Below are 20829 nucleotides of genomic sequence, written 5' to 3' on the forward strand. Positions count from 1 at the left end.
CAGTAAACTCAGCAAAAGCAGGGCCAATCCAGACAGTTAATGCCGCCCTGTGTAGTAACCAGACTGGCAGAACCCTAGGGGAACATTAGTTTACAATGATATGAAATAATGAAAACTCACCTTGTTTCTCTTTTTCTTTGAGTGGGTCGCTGTTGTAAACCCTAAATCCATTCTCCATCCCACAGGCAAAGCACCCTGCAGCAAGAGGTAAAGAAAGTCACAAAATAATGCACCATGAAACTGAAAGAGCCAAGCAGCCTGAAAGCCTTTTAGAACTAGCATCAGCTCATGCCTTTCTTTTTTCCCCAGTGTATTTCAGGAGAGAAAGCAGCAAAGCTGGCACCATGGCATAAGCCATATTACCTCGAGTCACAAGTTACCGTGTTCACTGGATCCAATTGGTCCACACTGGCCCTGAGGCCACAAACATCACACCCACTGCATGAAGCCAGGGACATAGGGTCATTGGTGATCAGCAGTGCACTTATACCACCAACCTGAAAAAAAAAACCAGGTGTGCGGCGTACCACCAAACTGAACAAAACAGCCAAACAAATTCAAAGAACTATCAATGCTTCAAAATGGCTTCACATCCAGCATCAGCCGTGGTTTTGTTTATTTTTGTGTTTTAGGCTTGTGTGGTTTTCTTTAAAAAGTCATTTGACTAACTTTGTGGCTAAACCTGTGACAGGACCTGGAAATTTCCTCAGATGTTCGTCCCTGTTCCAGCTTCTCCAGGATTAGGAAGTAAGGTTAAGTTTTCTCTGGAAAGGGAGAGCATAGAAACATTTACTTCTGAGGGAATTATGCATTTCATTGCGCAGAATTCCCCCTCCCATACAGAATTCTGCATCTGCCCTACAGAATTAGGTACAGGGACCAGGAAGCAGCAGCAATGACAGTGGAGGTCTGAACAAGCTAGAAGAAAGAAAGGAACAGTGTCTGGGTCAGCTGGAAGCAAGAAAGGAGGAGTGGCAGGCTAGCCTATGCAAACCAAGGGGCCGATGCAATATTATTCGCAGAAAGCGGGCCCTGACTTTTCAGCTTGCGCAACCTTAGCGCCTCCTTGCTAACACGACCCCGTGATTACCGGCGGTCTGCTGGTTATGAACACCGATGCAGAGATTATCGGTGTCTGTCTTCAAAGCGGCCGGCAGAGGAGTTTTTTTTCTTTTTAACTTTTAAAAATGTACAGAAAAGCTGAGCAATAGCTTCCCTGATCCATTTTGCAACCGAGGTTTGAGGCTTCTTCTCCATTCCGGACTCCAGAGTATAGAACAAACAGCCTATTTGAATTTCTAAAGTTATTTGTAGACTTTAAATATTTCAAGAAGATTCTTATGACATCCAAAAAATGCAGGTCCTGCCTCTTCTCTGCACAGCAATGTTTCCTCTAAGAACTGGGCTGCTGTGAGCAAATATTTTTTGTTTCATTACCTTGTGAGCACTACTTTCTTTGATGCAAAAAGCCTATCAATTTTATGCTCAGAGCAATCTAATCCTTAGAGGGAACATTGGAGCAGCATGCACACAAACTTTCTTACATATACACACTTGCATATTCACTCATACCCTCTTTCACATATATATGCTCATTCTCACAAATACACACACACACACACTCACTCTCATGCCTCTCATTCACTCCCCAGACTCTTACGCACATGCACATTCACTCAATACTTCTCCTCTTCCATACACACACTCTTCTTAGTAACTGCAAACCCTTCACTGCCAAACACTTTGAGAAGTAACTCAAACCCCAGGAAAAAAAAAAAAAAGACCTAGAACCTTCCCATACCAGTACTATCTCAGGACTCAAACAGCAGCATTGCAAATATTATACTATGCCCTAGAACACTAATACACCACTCACTGCTCCAAACCCCCTCAGAAAAACTACGTTAATAGCCATACTGCACCTCAGTCACACATGCAGAACAAACAGATCCTTACCTAACACAGAATAAGGGGCTACAAATTAGAAACAAACAAAAATAAAATGGAAAGCCCGAGAAACCAGACACTGAACAGTGGAATACTGAAGAAAGAACAAAATACAAATATGTAATGCACATTCCCAAAGATAAGATATGCCAATCACTAAAAATTCAAAAAAAGATTTTTTTTTTACCTTTGTTGTCTGATTTTATTTCTCTAATTGGTTGGTCCCACACTTTTTTTTTCCCCACGTTCCCTCTCTCAGTCTTTCCCAATTTTTCTCTCTGTTTCTTCTCTCTCTACCTGTCTTCTTCCCTTCCTCCCTCAAACACACACTCGGGCGCTCATTCTCACACACACTCTCTCTCTCAAACACTTTCTCTCACACACACACACACACACACACACACACACACACACACACACACACACACACAGGGCTCCCACTTTCAACATGCTGTGGCTTACACATGACTCTCACTTTCACATGTTTTCTCTCATAGAATCAAACCAGTTCTCTCACATGCTGTCACACACAGGCTCTCTCTCTCTCTCTCTCACATGCACTCAGTCTCACTGGCTCCCTCTCACACACACACACATACCCAGGCAAGCTCCTATTCATTCTCACACTACTTCCTCCACCCTCCGGCAGGCCTCTATTCATTTTCACACCCACACACAGACCGCTAGGCAGGCATCCATTCATTCTCTCTCATACACACACACACTCAAACCCCCCCTCCCCCCCCCAAGGCAAACTCCCATTCATACACATACTTAAGGCAGGCCCCCTCTTTCTTTTGCTGGGAGTCTCTCTCACTGTACTCTATGGCTGTTGGGGAGGAGCCTATCTCTACTACTGGTTCTGAAGCATGTTGTTACCTCCTCTGTGCAGGGCCTGCAATATTAAAAGTTTGCGGGGCTAGCACTTCCTTCATGCTTATCTCATGCATCGTGAGATCAGCATAGAGAAAGAGCTACTCTCACGAGTTTTTTATACTGCAAGGCACCCGGAGCTTCGGAGGTCTCGTCTGTACTTCGGGTCGTGGTGGAATGAGCTCCATCATGGCCCTTCCGGTCCTATTATGCGGGGGTAAAAAAGTTGTGCACAGCCTCCTGAAGAGTTATGGGGAGCCACACATGCACGCAGCTTAGAGGGAACATTGCTGCACAATTAACCTTCCTGAATCCCAGCAGGGTGATTGGTTGGCTGAGGTCGAACTCCAAAACCACCTTGGGGAGGAAGGATGGGACCGGCCTAATGGTCACTTTTCTCTTGAAAAGGAGAGAAATACAGCTCCCAGCATGACAGGGCTTGGATCTCCGATATTCTTCTTGCTAAGCCTATTGCTACCAGGAAGGCTATCTTCCAGGTAAGATCCCTTAACTGGACATTATTGAGCAGCTCGTAGGGGGCTTTAGCTAGCGCCCTCAATATTAAGTTCAAGTCCCACACGTGGACTACTGGTTTGTGTAGTGGCCTTACGCGTTTCGCTCCTCGTAAGAAATGGATGGCGTCTGGGAGTGACACAATGGAGGAGTGTCTGATCCATTTCATTCCTAGACTCTCAGGGAACTCACTGCCAGCCCCTTGTCCAGGCCATCTGTATGTCGATTTTAATTTATACAGTTTCTAGGATTGAATTTTTATTTCTTTTATGATTGTTTTTACGTCAAACTGTTTGTGTTAAATTTTGTAAACTGCTTAGACCTGCATACTGTATAGAGGGTGCAGTAAAACTTTAAAATAAAATAAATAAATAAATCCTATAAGAACTGCAGTACTGTTATTGTATTAACCTTCCCTGGGAGCACCAGTGCTTGAAGAGTCTCCAGGTCCTTGCATAGGCCAACGACATTGATCAATTTCTCAGAGTAAGAATTGTGGAGATCACCCTTGGGGAATATCCTCTCTTCCTGAACCTATGCCTCAAAAGCCATGCTATAAGAGAGAACTGTGCCGGATTTTCCATTTTGACTGGCCCTTGCTGTAGGCAACTTGGTACTGGGCAAAAACTGATTGGCTCCTCTACCCTTTGCCTCCTTAGGTCCACGTACCATGGCCATCTTGGCCAGTCTGGGCTCATGATTCAGTTCAGAATTCTCCCTCATAGGCCCGGGGGGGGGGGGGGGGGCGGAGAAAACAGAGAGGAGCTTTGGTGGGCCATTACTGGGTTAACGCATCAATTCTCTTGGATCCCCATTCTCATCTCCTGCTGAAGAAATTGGCTGTTTTGGCATTGCTTCTCCTGGCCATCAGGTCCCACTGGGGGGAGTCCCTATCGGGTTACCACCAGCTGAAAGGCCTCCTCCAACAGTTCCCACTCCTCTGGGTCCAACTTTTGTTGGCTTATGAAGTCTGCTTGTATGTTTTCCACCTCTGATATGTGGGCTACTGAGATATCTTGGAGGTGGCATTCTGCCCATGTCATTAGCCGCGAAACTTCCATTGCCATCTATGGACTCCTGGTTCGACCCTGCCTGTTGATAAAATACTACTGTAGTTGTGTTGTCCGAGAGGATCCTGACTGGGCGTCCTTCCACCCTTGCCTTGAAACTGATTAGGGCTAGGCGAGCCACCCTGGTCTCCAACCTGTTTATGGAGAACTTTCTTTCCTGCTAGGAACAGAGCCCCTGTGCCACTTGCCAAATGTAGTGCGCCCCCCCCCCCCCCCCTTTGTTGCTGGCATCTGTTGTCAGTAGAGTCCACTGGGGGGAGGGAGGGGATCTAAGCTTGAGCCTTTGGTCAGATTGCCTCTCTCTCTCCACCATCGGAGACTTTCCTTTACATGGGCAGTAGCGGAAATTCCTGGTTGAATTCCAGCTTTTGCGGAGCTCCCTCTGGCCAGAAGGTACTCGTGAAGAGGTCTCATTTGTGCTTTTGTCCAAGGCACCACTTCGATGGCTGCCGCCATTGACCCTAGCACTTGAAAGTATGCTCTTGCCTTTGGCCTTTTGGTGGATAACAACATTTCACCTGTTATGGCAACTTGGCTATCCTCTCTGGTAGGACCAGCATCCCACTGCTTGTGTAGAAGAGGGCTCCCAGATACTTTGTCTGCAATGGGCAAAGATGATTTTCGAGTCTGTTCACTATCCAACCCAAGCTTTATAGCCTTGTGTCTGCACTTATTAACCAGTTTTCTAGGTAAGGATGGACTCTGACCCTCTCCTTGTGTAAGGAGGCTGCTACCACCACTAGAACTTTCGTGAAGGTTTGTGGTGGTTGCAGGCCAAAGACCAAGGCCTAAAACTGGTAGTACTGGCCCAATACTGCAAAATGTAAAACCTTTTGGAAGCTTTTCTATATAGGTTTGTGGAGATAGGCTTTTGTCAGATCCCAAGAGGATTAGAATTCACCTCTTCTTAACACTGCCTTGACTGTCTTTAAGGATTTCATCCTGAAACGTGGGATCTTCAGTGCCTGATTTACTCTTGAGCTCCAGCACTGGAAGATGTGGACCCATCCTTTTTCGGCACTGTGAAGAATATAGAGTAGATGCCTTTTCCTTTCTCCTGGCTGGGGACTGGGATAATGGTTTTGAGGCCTAGCAGCCTGGCCACCAAGTCCTGGACTACCTGTTTCTTTGCCCTGCTGCATGGTGATAGGATAAATTGTTCCTTTATACTTTTTAGTTCCAGATAATACCCTTTTATAATCTTGAGTATCCACCAGTCTGCTGTTATAAGGTCCAGTCATGATAAAACTCCCTTAGTCTGCTCTCAATCTGTGGAAGCTTCGAGTGGACCCTCGGGGAGCTGACCTCTATTGCCAATGTCTCTGGAACCGTCTCTGGGCTCCCAAAATGCTGCCCGCGCAATCTAGCTCCCCTACTGGAACTTCGACAATCTACGCTGTCTAGTATCCCTGGACCACTGTCTGCCAGTGCCTCCTCTCTGCGGTCTCCTGCTTCTTTCTTCCAGGAGTCTCAGAGGCTTGGACTCTAGGCTCTTCATGAATGATTCTAGGTCCTCTCCAAACCACAGTTTTCCCTTGAAGGGAAGTTTACTCAGCTTAGCTTTGGACGCCGAGTCTGCTACCCAGCTCTAACTATAGGCGGAGGCCTACCTGGTCATGATCCTAATAAGATCATAGAGAGCGTCAGACACATAGGCTGCCATGGACTCTGCTTGCGTCATCTCTTGGTTGATGGCTCCTTCTGCCTGACCTGCTTGAAGGGATAGCTGCAAACTGCAGAGCAGAGCCTTTGTTACATATTAGCTGCAGATCGCTGATCGTATCGCTAAGTTAGCTAGTCTGAAATCTTTCCTGAGCAGCGTCTCAATCCTTCTATCCTGCAAGTCTCTGAGGGCCATGCCTTTTCGACTGAAATAGTAGTATTTCTGGAGACAGCCATCACCACTGCATCAACTCTAGGGAGGGACAGGTGACTGTCTGTCCCTGTCTATTATGTATAGTTTTCCCATATTCTTTTTACTCCGTAATCTTAGGTCTGGAGTGGACCACTCACTGTATACATATCCTGGATTGCAGAATGTATGGGAATAGCCCTTGCTGGCTTCTTAATACCTCTGAGGATAGGGTTGCTTTTTGGCTTAGGGTCTCTCGGCTGCTCCTCTGAGAGCCTGAGAACTTGGGAGACTTTAGAAATAAGGGCTAACTCGTCTGCCCTAAACAACCGGACTGATGAGTCATCCTGTTCTGCTCCCAGGTCTTCCTCCAAGGAATCCAGCTGGGAAAAGAATTCAGGTTCATCAGAAACCGGTTCCTACAGGGGCCTGATTTCTCACCTTCCCTGGAACCTAGTTTCCGCTTTTTTCCTGCGGGGAAGATGATCTTGGGGGATTTTCCTTTGAGGTCACCTGAGCCCATAGGCTTTCCCTTCATTTCTCTGTATGCTTTGTGCATTATCAGCACAAAATCAGTCAAAAATTCCTCCCCCTCCAAAGCTTCCTCTTCTGAAGCTGCAGGAGAAGGGGCAGGAACCTGACCGGCAGTGATCATCATTTCGACTGCAGACGCCTTCCAGCTAGCCAGGGGAGGGGGATCCACAGGGCCTCCCCCGCTGCCCTCTGCTGTGATGTTCGATGCCGCGCCATCACAATTATGAAAGAACGAGCTTGTGACCGTTAGATCGCGTCGTGTACTGTATCCCAGGCACTTCCTGCCTCTTTCCATCCTTACCTGCCAGCATGAAGGTTTGGTGACTTCGGGCCAGGTCGTGTGGTATTAGGCACCAGGCCTACTTATTGCCATTGTTGCTCTCTTTTCTGCTTGGGAAATGAAAGGCCATAGGCCTCATCGCCCGGTGGGAGGAGAGACAAGCGACCTCGGGGAGGCCGTCATCCCATGGAGGAGTTCCCCAACCCAGCCCAGGCAATTCCACGGGGAAAGAGACCTCAGGGAGACCGTCGCTCCTGTCACTACCTCCTGCCGAACCAGCTCTAGCTATCATCTGCTGGAGGCAGAGAACTATTGACTCCTTCCCTGCTGAACTAGCCTATATAGGACAGTGCCTCAGGGATGAGGTCTGTAACTCTGCCTCCATCTGCTGGTAGAGGGACGAAACCCACTGTGAAGACTGGTCTGGCAAGATGAACAGGAAGTGAAATTTACAACTGAAAATTCAAGGGCTCCTTTCCTTATCCCCCCCCACCCATAAGCTACACTCACTGGACAGGGAAGCATCTCAGAAACTGTAGTACTTGTCCTTTTAAGTATCTCGGTTCTGCTTTAAGCTCTGCTTCAAGTCCCTAACTACAGCCCCCTTTACTCCTCCAGTCAGGGGTTGGGTTTATTTTGCTGCTTTATTTCATGCTGAAACCTTAGTACACAGGTCCCCAAACTACGGACTGTGGGCCAGATGTGACAACTTTTCCTGGGCCGCTCAACTTTCCCTGCCTGCAGCTAAATAGTCCACTAGAGCAAGATTTACCTTTTATTTATTTTTGGTTCATGTGCAGCAGCGGAAAAGACTCCATCAGTATAAAAAGTCCTGCGCTGCAGGCTCCTATGCTGCCCAGAGACACTGGCACTGAATCCCAATTACAAGTTGTGTAAAAACGAGCCCACAACCCTGGGGAGGAGTTTGGTGCCACATACAGCACACCTGTGGCTCCAATCCATCTTTTTATTTTCTTTTTTAATAAACACATTCTGTGGTTCACCCAGAGAAGCCCTCTGCCATTAGTGCTGCTGTATGAGACAACTCTATAGCATCCTGCAATCCTTTCGATCAGCTTCTGCTGTTACTCACCACCTCCCGGGCTAGATAAATGACCATATCCTCGACATTCAGCCCTACTGCCACTGCCTCTCCTACCGTATGTCAGCCTCTCTTTAAAAAAAAAAAAAAAAAAAAAAAAGACAGGTGGGGAGAGAGGAGAAGGAGAACAGGAGACAGGGGGAGACTCAAGCACCTCCTGTGGCAAGTATACCTGTCTGGTTCCAAGTGTGTCCACATAAGGAAACCCCCTCTAAGGGTGATCAACTAGACCTCTAGAGATACTGGGATCAAACCTGAAAGTTCCTGTGATCAGGAATCCCCTAGGAGACACGCTCTATTGGGGAAAATCAGCCCCACAGGGATACTGTCCCACCAGCATGGGTTGCTCAACCAGGCCAAGGCCTAGCCTTGGCTCAGAGGTTTGTTTTTTTTAAATAGTACGTCTTCTCATGTCTGCAACTGCTGGAGACAGAGACTACTGGCAACTGCCTTAGATCACACCTCCCTTATAGTCAGCGATAATGTTATAGGGATAAAGATGTGTCCTCTGTTTCCAGCAGCCATGGAAAAAGAAAATCCCTCTGATTCAGACTGGTTTAGCAGGAAGAAAAGGAATACTAAGTTAAAGTCAAAACAGAGGATGTAAAAAAAAAAAAAAACAACAATAATAATATATATACACACACACTGGAATATCTCAATAACTTCAATACTAATTCAGAGTTCCAAAACATATTCTAACTGAATGAGCTTAAAGAGAGCATTGTTACAGTTAAAAAAAAAATGCATAGGGGAGGCAGAATTAATATGTGGAAAAGAGACAGGGAAAGAATTATGCACTGAAATACTAAACAAAATGTCAAGAAAGATTTTTTTTTTTTTTTTTTTTAATCTAGGCTCAATAGTTTCCTCCTCAGTTTCCAGCTCAATCAGAAAGGGATTCTATTGGGCTAAAGCACCTTGAGCCTTCAATTGTAATTCCCTAGGAATTTTCTCTTATTTTTTAAATTCTATACCTAGCCAAACCACTGACAGTCCTTGGCCCAAGACCACAGCTCACTCCTGAACTTTGAAAACGCGCACCCCGAGGCAAGCCAGAAGTAGGGGCACAGTGCACCTGCAGCCATTTTCCAGCTGGCCCACAGAGCAGAAGACTTGGCACTGAAACCCAGGTCCAGTTCTACAAGCTACCAGCCTGGCCCTCTTTAACTGCTGAAAGATTAAGAACAGCTACAAATACAGGTAAATAAGCAGAGAAATTCAAAGACTGCAAAATGGTAAAAAAAAAAAAAAAAAGAAGATACTTTTAACAAAAATAGCAAACATCATCATAGCCCCTTATTTGTTATAAAACAAAAAAAAAAATCAGAACACATAAAAAATATAAAATGAAATTAGGAGTGAAAAACAGGGAAGGAAATAAAGGAGCCAATGCAATAATTCTGTACAGAAAACAGGCGCTGTGTTAAGCGCCCACTTTCCTAACGCATGCCCAGCCACCTCTCCTAGGTGCACAATCGAATATTTAAATGAGGAGTCTCATTAAAAAGGAGGCACTAGGGACAAATGTGCACCTCCTAGTACCACCTTGGCAGCAAGCACCCAGGAGAGGTGGCTGTCAGCGGGATAGGAAAACAGACACTCAATTTTATGGGTGTCCTTTTTCCTAACACGTGCACAGCCACGGGTTAGGAAAATGGGACGCTTGTTAATTGAGCATCCCTTTTCCCTATCCTGAACACAGCACACTTTTGTATTAAATTTTTATTTATTTATTTATTTTTAAATATTCTGATCCTTTTGATTCCTCAGACTTAATATCACCACGATATTATGTCAGAGGAAGTACAGAAAAGCAGTAGTTTCTGCTTTTCTGTACACTTTTTGGACTGCTCAGAAATTAACGCCTGCTCTAGGCAGGCGTTAATTTCCGAGGGTAAAAATGTGCATGTCGGGTGCACTTTTTTTTTTAATTGGGGAGAATAACTAATAGCCTCATCAATATGCATTTGCATGTGATGAGCGCTATTAGCTTCACGTGGGGTTGGACATGTGTTTTGGATGCACTAATCTCCTTATAGAATAATGGGCTGTGGATGCGCTCAGCTGAGCGCACTGTATTACATCAGCCTCAAAGACAGCTGAGAGGACTATATCAGGAAAGAACTCTATAATGATGAGCAGCATGCAAAACCAGAAGTCAAAAATATAAAAAACTTACCAAAAAAGTAAAGCACCTGGAGGGAAACATAACTGAAGTATAGAGACATGGAAAGGAGTCAAATCTCTTATAGGTTTGATAAATCAGATATATGAGACTGGGAAATTCCAAGAAGATCTCCATGACAGTACCAGTGTTCTAATTCTCAAAATCAAAGTACTAGAGTGTGGAACCATAGGACAATATATTTGATATCACATACAAAACTACTTTTACAGATCATAAAAAACAGAATCATAACAATTCAAATGAAAGAGAGGAACAAGACATGGTATTTAATTACAATATCTGAGAAAGCAAGGTTTTCACACGGGTGCACGCCAGAAAGGCAGAATACAAAACCTGACTAGTCAAAGAGAAAGTAGTACTGGGCTGGCAAGAATCATAATTCATGGACACTATGTTCCAACAAAGAGAAAAGCCAATAAGGCTTCAAGAGAGGAATTTCTGGGAATTACAGTAATCAGGGTATGGTCTGAGCAGGAAAGAATGCCTTTAGAAGACAGGCAGAGGGCCAGGAACCTGCCAGAGAGGGCAGGAGCCAAAGAAATGCCAGGAAGGCCAGACAGTGAAAGCACAGGCCAGTTGAAGAAAGACTAGGCTTAACATTGCCATCTCCAGTTGAAGAGGTATATGCTGAAGAGCCTAGGTTTGCTCTTTGACTTTATGTGTATTTGTAGGAGACTTATTTGTACTTTTGCCTGAAAATTATCTCTGTACCCTTATTATTGTGATTCATGTTTGCTCTACTGGTTTAATAAAAAGTTTCCAAAAAATAAAAAAAGCTGGGGTCCCGTGATGTTGTCGGCTCTGTAGGACATCTGCTGCAGAGCTCCGGGTGCTGACTCCTCCATTTGCGCTTTTTTTTTTTTTTACCTTGAGCCGCTTTTCTTCTGAAGGGCCAGTGCTGGATGCGGTGCCGTTCCCGCTGGTGCGTTTTGGTGGCGATTCGCAGCTGGAAAGGCATTTCATTCGACGAAAAGGAAGAAAGAGAAATTGAAGCCCGCATCTCCCAAAATAGCCGACGACACAGGAGCTACGTCGGCAGAAGATCTTGATATAGCCCTGGTGTCCAGACTCACAGAGATTGTCGTGACGGCTTTGGACAATCGCTTCTTTCACATTTCAACATAAATAGAGGAATTAAAATCCTCTCTCACTGAAATGGGCCCCAACCTCAATCATGCTGAAGGAAGAATCTCCAGCGTGGAGAACGATATGCTGAAGCTCGAGAAGCGGGTACACTGCCTGGAAAAAAAATAATAATAATGGAGGAAACAGAGAAACTGGATGATTTTGAAAACTGGGCTAGAAGGAAGAATCTCCAGTTTGTGGGCATTTTGGAGAAGGACTCAACTACCGACTTAATACAATTGGTGGGGGACTGGTTACTCCCGTAGTTGGGACTTTCTGATCTCAAAGGCAATCTGATTTTTGATGGGGTGCATTGTATAGGACCTAAAGTGCCCAGGAGATCTAAACCCAGAATTGTGATTGCTAAAATCTCTCACTTCTGCTATAGAGGCATGATTCTCCGTGCCTTTTATCAAAAGAAGCAATTGCATTATAAAGATCGAGTGGAAAAATCCTGGAAAATAAGCAATCATGTCATGCTAAAGTGCAGAGAATGTTCTCAAATTTGTTCTACTTTGGTTCAGCATAATATTAAATTCTCCTTGCAATATCCAGCTCAACTTCAAATATGGCATCAGGGTCAGAGGCATAATTTCCATGTTGCTGAGGAAGCGCAGCAGTTTGTGACCCAACTATAGCGGGTGGTGTCATAGGGCCTACCTTTTCAAATATCATCATCTAGTCTTCAGAACTATAGACCAGTCAGTTGCGGCAGACTGCTTTTCTGATTTTTGAATTTCCACGGGGAGCATAAGAACATGCCATACTGGGTCACACCAAGGGTCCATCAAGCCCAGCATCCTGTTTCCAACAGTGGCCAACAAAACAAACAGGAGAAAAAGAAATGCACTCCAAAAAATTATCCACACATCAAAAGGAGATGCAAAAAATAAGTACAGTCCATGTGTCAACAAACTTATAGTGAAAAAGTTTTTAAATCATTTATTTCTTAGTCACTTAGTATGGCAACTCCATTGCTCATCCTCTATAAAAGGTGATTGTCAAACGGGTCCCCCGACACGTACCCCGTGTTTCGCCAGAAGGGACTATTACAATATATATTTCCACAACTACAATATAAACAAAAAGAAGAGTCACAATATCTTACAACTTAAGCACTGCAAAATGATAGGGCATACCGTAAACATTACACCAAAATACAAAGATTTAAAGGTCTGAAATAATGGTACCAAAAAACCGACCAATGAGTGCGCACCAGCACGGTGGATTTTGGACCAATCACAGAAGAGAAGTTACAATCCAACAGAAAGCAAAGAATCAAATAAAATAGTGCCATTCTATTTCGTTGTTAAGACCTTTAGGAGATAGGCAAGGCAATCCAATCTATGGATCCACTTTGGTAATCTGCACATTAATATTTCAGAAAAATTACCTCCCCGGGATGGAGGAGGTAACACATCAAATACAAAGAACTTTAGGTCCGCTTCAGAATGTGCAAGAGCTAGCCAACGAGGGACTAGAGGAGCAGCTTCTCAGCCACTTCTAATACTAGACCTGTATTCGATGAGCCGTGTCCGTACCAGACGAGTAGTTTTACCTACATACAATTTGTAACATGGACAAATGATCACATAAATCACTCCCTTAGATTGGCATGTCATATAAAAATTGAGTAAATATAGTTTTCGGGAATCAGGGTGTTCAAATGTTGTCATGGGTAAAACGTGAGGACATACCGAGTAATGTCCACACGGTTGGTGACCAGAGTACTGTGGTGAATTAGAGGAAGATTCAACACTAAGCTGGGAATAAATTAATTTATCCCTAAGGTTCCTAACCCGACGAAATGTAAACCTCAAGTGACAGTCAAAAATTTTATGGAGGGATAATACTGACCAATGACGGCTTATAATCAATGTCAAATCCCGCGTATGGGTTGAGAATTAATTCATCCATCTGAAGAACGAGCTTGAGGAGTAAACAGTAGAGATGTGAATCGGAACTGAAATCCGAACCGATTCTGGTTCCGACTCACATCTCTAGTAAACAGTAAATCCCGGTTAGCGTAAAAAGCATGTTTAAATGCAACAGTGGCCAATCCAGGCCATAAGAACCTGGCAAGTCTATCCTATGCTACTGTTGCTAGTAACAGCAGTGGCTATTTTCTAAGTTAACTTAAATAATAGCAGGTAATGGACTTCTCCTCCAAGAATGTATCCAATCCTTTTTTAAATTCAGTTACACTAACTGCACTAACCACATCCTCTGGCAACAAATTCTAAAGTTTAATTGTGCGTTGAGTGAAAAAGAACATTCTCCAATTAGTTTTAAATGTGCTATATGCTAACTTCATGCAGTGCCCCCTAGTCCTTCTATTATCCGAAAGAGTAAATAACCGATTCACATTTACCTGTTCTAAACATCTCATGATTTTAAACACCTTTATCATATCCCCCCCTCAGCCATCTCTTCTCCAAGCTGAACAGTCCTAACCTCTAGTCCAGAGCTTTCCAAACTTTTCATGTTGGTGACACACTTTTTAGACAAACATAATTTCGGGACACAGTAATTCATCTACTAGCAAACCAGAAGTTAAAGGTTAAATGAACAAAATGTATTTTGACAATTTACGTATGTTTCCTTAAATATATACATAATAAAATGTTTCATGACACAACCTATCTTGTGAAAACCTTTCATTTATATTAAAAATATATAATATTCCAAGATTAATGTTATTGTTATAATTTATGAGTAACAATAATAAAACAAAGTTATTGTGTTATTCAATTTACCTCTTTAATGAGATATATGAGCTTGATGGACACAGCTTTTGAATATTTGATGTTAATAAAAAAAGTCCAAAAGGTCTTCTGCGTAATTTTAAAAAGCTGGCCAGTTTCACACTATAAAATTATTGATAGCCTCATTCAACTAATTCTATATGGCTATGAGAGTGAAGTCTGGAATTTATAGGAAGGGACAGAATGTCAATATAAATCCTGCACCTCCAGTTCTGTAACTCTCTGCATCCACTGAAATTCCCCCAAACAATGGAGCTTGGATGTTTCCCTTACAGCTCATCATACTAAATGATATTTTCAAATTCTGGTGTCACCTCACAGTAACAGCAGCACAAACACCTTCCACTGCCAGGCACATTGTGAACTAACACAAAACCCCGCAAAAAAGACACTCAAAATCTATACTGCAATCCCATCATAACGTAACAGTAATAACACCAAGGACTCAAACAACAATAACCCTACCTGTGAAAAAGCAAGGGTAAATATTACACTGGGTCCTAGAATACCAATATACCACCTACTGAGGAAACAAAACAAACCAGATTGCTATAGATCCCTATGCTAGCAGAATCTCTCATCATGGTCACACACACAGAGCAGAGACAGACCCTCACCAAATACAGACTACAAAATAAAGGAGCACAAATTAGACAAAAACTGAAATGGAAATCCCAAGAAGCCAGACTCTCTGTATTAACAATGGAAAAACAGAACCACCATTCCTCATAAAACATAAAATCAAGAAACATAAAGCATCAGTTATAATAGTAAAACCATACTAATAAAAAAATATTTTAAAACTATTGATAAATAGAATTTCTATTAATTAAAATCATATACATTTTTTACAATTTCCCAAACACCAATAAAATATTTCAAAACAGCACATTTATCAAATAACACCCAATAATTAAAACTAATAAGGATTTTAAAAAGCCCCTGCTGTCCATACTTTGGAGCTCTTGATTTCCAGTCACCGTGATATTGTCAAGGATTAGGAGGTTATCCTCTCTCTCTCACACACATACTCACAATTCCATTCTCTCTCACACATACACTGTCACATACATACACATTCATGCTCTTATATCCACCATAACCTCTCGCTCTCACAAACACTGACACACTCTCAGGCTCTAAGACACTCTCTTCCCCTCCACACACACCCCCCACACAAACTCTTACTCCCCTGGATTTTCTCAATCACACTCATGCTCTCACTCTCTCTGGCTCTCTCACATACACACACACATACCCAGGCAAGTTCCCAATCATTCTCACACACTGAAACTGACCCCCAGGCAGGCTCCCATTCATTTTCATACCACTCCCTCACCATCCCCCAGGGATGCACACATTCATTCTCACACAGACCCCCAGGCAGGCACCAATTCATTCTCACACACACACCCATACACCTCTTCTCACACATACAAACCCCAGGAAGAAACCAATACATTCTCATACTCAGACACACCCTCAGGCAGGCACCCATGCATTCACACACATTCACCCCCAGGCAGACTCCCATTCATACACATGCACACTAAAGGCAAACCCCCTCTCTTTTTTTTGCCAGCAACCTCGGAGCCTCTCTCATTCCTCTGCTGCCACTGTCACTGATGCCACATGGCTACTGGGGTGGCGCTGATTGCTGCTATTGGCACTGAAGCCCATTCTGCTGCCTCCTCTGTGCAGGCCCCGTGGGTTTCCACTTCCTCCAAGTTGATCTCGTACATTGTGAGATCCGCATAGAGAAAGTGCTACTCTTGCACATTACCAAAGATTACATGTGCCAATCAGTAAAAAGTAATTTATTATTTTATTTTTTTTACCTTTGCTGTCTGATCTTAGTTTTCTAATCGGTTGGTCCCAGGTTTTTTGTTCCACCCCCCCCCCCCCCTTTATTTTTTTTTTTGCCAATTCCTTTCATATTGTCTTTTTTTCTATTTCTTTTCTCTCCATCTATCTTCTTCCCTCAAACATACAGTCAGGTTCTCATTCTCACATGCTTTCTCTCTCTCACACACACACACACACACACACACACACAGGCTCTCACTGTCACATGCTCTCTCATACAATCATTCATACAGTCTCTCACTGTCACATGCTCTCTCTCACACAATCATTCATACACAGTCTCTCTCTTGCACATGCTGTCAGACTCACACACACAGGCTCTCTCTCACTCCCACATGCTGTCTTGCTCAAGCACAGGCTCTCACTGTCACATGCTGTCTCTCACACACACACAGGCTCTCACATGCTGTCTCTACAAACATTCAGGTCCTCATTCCCACACACAATCTCTCAACTCATCTCAAACACGCACTCTACGGGCCCTCAGCTTCTCTCTTACCTCTGGGCCTCCTCTTCACGGGTCGCTGCAGGATGGGCTCTGCAGCGGCGGCCCTGCTCTTCTCCGGCCGATCCACGGTGGGGACCCTGCTACCGGGCCTCCTCCTCCTCTTCTTAGCTGGCAGCAACAACGCTGCTCCTCTTCTGCACGTGGCCGACGCTCCTCCCCCTTCCTGCCCGTGCGGCTCCTTCAATATTTTTCTTCCGGGGCCGCATGGGCAGGAAGGAGAAGGAGCACCTGCATGTTTAGTCGTCACCTTTTTCTTCTTGCCGTGGTGACGTGAGCTCCACCACGGCCTTGCCGATCTTCCTGCCGGCACGCAGCACAGCGATTCTTCAGTACTAAGCCGCCAGTGGGATGAGGTCCACCGGCGGCCGCATTGGCTCCCACTTGCCGGTGTGTCACGTGTACCGGGCTTGCGCGACACACCGGCACACTGCAGGCGACACACTAAAGTGTCGCGACACACACTTTGGAAAGCTCTGCTCTAGTCTTTCCTCACAGGGGAGCTGTTCCATCCCCTTTATCATTTTGGTAGCCCTTCTCTGTACCTTCTCCATCGTAACTATATCTTTTGTTTGAGATGCGGCAACCAGAATTGTACACAGTATTCAAGGTGCGGTCTCACCATGGAGCGATTCAGAGGCATTGTGACATTTTCCGTTTTGTTCACCATTCCCTTTCTAATAATTCCCAACATTGTTTGCTTTTACTTTTTTTTTAATTTATGCATTTTCAATTACATCTCAAGACTATACACTTGATTTGAAATTCTGTGGCACAAAAGGAAAAAAATATTACACAAAGAATAATATATGATACAAAAATAATCGCCACTCCCAAGTCCACGATAAAGAGCACACTGAACTGACAATTTCAATGTGTTATCCACTAGGACGCCTAGATCTCTTTCTTGGGTGGTAGCTCCTAATATGGAACCTAACATTGTGTAACTATAGCAAGGGTTATTTTTCCCTATATGCATCACCTTGCACTTATCCACATTATATTTCATCTGCCATTTGGATGCCCAATTTTCTAGTCTCACAAGGTCTTCCTGCAATTTATCACAATCTGCTTGTGATTTAACTACTCTGAACAATTTTGTATCATCTGCAAATTTGATCTCACTCGTCGTATTTCTTTCCAGATCATTTATAAATATATTGAAAAGTAAGGGTCCCAATACAGATCCCTGAGGCACTCCACTAGGAGTTGGAAGTCTTTGGTCGACAACGCCCATTCCCCTGGATCCAGACTCTCCCTGCTGAGAAAGTCTGCTCTGACGTTGTCTTTTCCTGCGATGTGGGCGGCCAAGATCCCTTGTAGATTTAACTCCGCCCATTCCATAAGTGGGTCTATCTCCAGAGACACTTGGTGGCTTTTTGTTCCTCCCTGGGGTTATGTAGGCTACTGTCGTTGGTTGTCCGACATCATGGGGACTGCCTGTCCCTGGAGCCTGTGGCTGAACTGCAGACATGCTAATCTGACCACATGTGCTTCCAGGTGATTTATGTTCCAGCGCGCCTCTTCCTCGGTCCATTGCCCCTGGGTTGTCAGTTCCTGGACAGTGATCTCCCCACCCTTGGAGACTCGTGTTATATGAGAACAATCCAGTTTGGTGGGGACAGGCTTACACCCTTGCTTAGGTAAATTTCCTGCAGCCACTACTGGAGCAGAGAACAAACTTCCATTGGTAGGTGGAGGCAGATCGAGTAGTCTTTAGAGAGTAAGTTCCAACGTGACAGCAGGGAGCGTTGGAGTGGCCATATGTGCCCTCGCCCAGGGTTGATGCCATCAGTCCGAGGACCTGGAGATAGTCCCACACCCTGGGGCGCATTGTGCTCGTCAACCTGCACACTTGGTGCATCAGTTTCCTTATCCTCGAGGTAGGGAGGAAGACTTTGTTCTGCTTGGTGTCGAACCAGACTCCCAGGTACTCTAAGGACTGGGAGGACTTGAGTCTGCTCTTGTCCATGTTCACAACAGAGTTCCTGGAGGAGGGACCTGACCCTGCTGATCACCTGGAGGCTCTCTTCCAACAATTTCACCCAGATCAGCCAGTCGTCTAAGTAAGGGTGCACCAGGATCCCTTCTTTCCTCAGGACCGCTGCCACAACCACCATAATTTTGGAGAATGTTCTGGGGAAGTTGCCAGGCCAAAGGGCAATGCCCGGAACAGATAATGGCAGCCCAGTACCACAAAGCGTAAAAAGTGCTGATAGTCTTGACAGATTAGAATATGAAGGCAGGCCACTGAGAGGTCCAAGGAGGTTAAGAACTCTCCCGGTTGTAAAGCAATTATGACAGAGCGAAGAGTTTCCATGTGGAAGTGCAATATCCGCAGATGACGACCGACGCTCTTGAGATCCAGGATGGGTCGGAATGAGCCCTCCTTCTGTGGTACAATGAAATAGCTGGAATAACACCCCGTATTTACTTGGGGCGTAGGTACCAGGGTTATAGCCCTCAGACTGAGGAGCCTTATTAACGTGGATTCCACAGCCAGTTTTTTGTGTTGAGAGTGGCAAGGAGACATTATGAACCTTTCCCGAAGGATGCTGCAAAATTCACAAAGCATATCTTTCTCGTATGATGTACAGTAACCATTTGTCCGACGTGATCTCGACCCACCGCTGATAGGGGGCTGGCTATCCCTCTTCTATCTCCCCATCCCATGGATGGGTCGGCCAAACTTCATTGGGCAGTTCGGGTCAAACCTGGGCCTGAACCCGTTCCTCTTTTTGGTTGTCGTCAATTCCGAAAGGATTGACGACAACTTTGAGGCACTTTGAGGGATCCCTCAAAGTGCATCTTTGTGATGTTTGCCTTAGAGGTAGTGTCTGTTGACCAATTTTGCAACCACAGCTGTCTTCTGGCCACCACCACAGAGGCTAATCCTCTGGCTGAGCTACGTACTAGGTCAGAACTTGCATCCGCTAGGAAGGACGCGGCGGGCTCAATCGCCTCTCTGGGATGCACCCCTAAGCTATCTGCCTCTCTTGAGAAAAGCAGACACAAACGAGCCACCAGGGCACAACAGGAAGTGATCTGCAGTGTCATTGCTGTTGCATCAAAGGCTTGCTTAAGGATGGATTCCAACCGCCTATCATGAGCATCCTTCAAGGCCACTCCTCCCTCTACTGGGATGGTTGTTCGCTTTGAGACGGCGCAAACCACAGCATCCACTTTTGGGAACAGCGGGCATTCTCTGGCCGTCAGATCCAGAGGGTACAAGGCCTCCAAGGCCAGACTTCCTTTAAAACTGGCCTTCAGGGCGTTCCATTCCAGGTCAATCAACTCCTAGATGGCTTCCAGCATCGGGAAATAGCAATAGGCTTTCCGTAGAGACACCAGGATGGGATTCTTCTTTGGTTCCGACATAAGGTCCATGCCAGGAACTCCCAGAGTCTTCAGGGTCTGGGAGACCAAGGCTGGCAATTTATCTGTGGAAAAGCCGTAGCATGATCCGGTATGGCTCCAGGCCTGGAGGGATTTCCCCGTCCTCCAGTGAGTCTGCATCCCCTTCGTTGTCCATGGTATCTGGGTCCCTGTCAAGGATACCCTTGGTGAGGTGAGGCATGCTGTTAGGTCTGGGAGAGCAAGGCCTTCCTAGCTGGGGTTCAGACCGAGCAGGGGCAGTAATTGACTGTGCCTGAACAAAGGCTTAAAGGCTCTGAAAATTCCACCCAAGAAAAGGTCGCCGGGTCCATACTTAGCCCAGGGAGAACTGGGAGAGGGGCCGCTGAATTACCCTCTCCTGGGGAGGACGCAGCCCTGGAATTGCTCAAGTCCGGGGTGCTACCCAATAAGATCATAGCTGACCTATCCTCCGCCTGGGAGGGGCCGGGCTTGGAGAAGTTCTGAGAGTCCAGCCCTCCCCTGGGCCTCCTCACAGTGCTGACACAGGAAGGATTCTAGGTCAGACTGTGCAGCCCTAATATGGCAGACAGCACAAATGGAGTGTCGCTTGTGCTTCTTTCTTGCCGGAGCCATAGTATTCTGCCAATTGTGCATTCAGCCGGTTAGCACCTCTCGAGCACGCACAAACCTGCCTCGACACGCGTAAGATTAGGCGTCCGGTTGTGCACTAAAGTGTGCATGCGCTTATGCACGCACATTAGGAGCACAAAAGCCGGCCCGCATTGCGCTTACCGATGGACGAAGGGGGAAAATGGCACGCACCAAACCGCATACAAGATGGCGCCGCTG

At 45.3% G+C, this 20829-nt stretch overlaps 1 protein-coding gene across 3 annotated transcripts in view; it reads right to left on the minus strand.

Annotated features, from left to right (window-relative positions):
* The window catches only part of WDR45B (WD repeat domain 45B), a 147194-nt gene that overhangs the window by 116033 nt on the left and 10332 nt on the right, over positions 1-20829 (minus strand). For all 3 annotated transcript variants that reach the window (XM_029600268.1, XM_029600266.1, XM_029600269.1), the window contains exon 2: positions 121-195. In XM_029600268.1, the coding sequence (XP_029456128.1) occupies positions 121-195 (75 nt within the window). The remainder of the gene's footprint in view (positions 1-120; positions 196-20829) is intronic.

The sequence above is a fragment of the Rhinatrema bivittatum genome, chromosome 4 (genome assembly GCF_901001135.1).
Source record: "Rhinatrema bivittatum chromosome 4, aRhiBiv1.1, whole genome shotgun sequence".
Lineage (NCBI taxonomy): Eukaryota > Metazoa > Chordata > Amphibia > Gymnophiona > Rhinatrematidae > Rhinatrema > Rhinatrema bivittatum.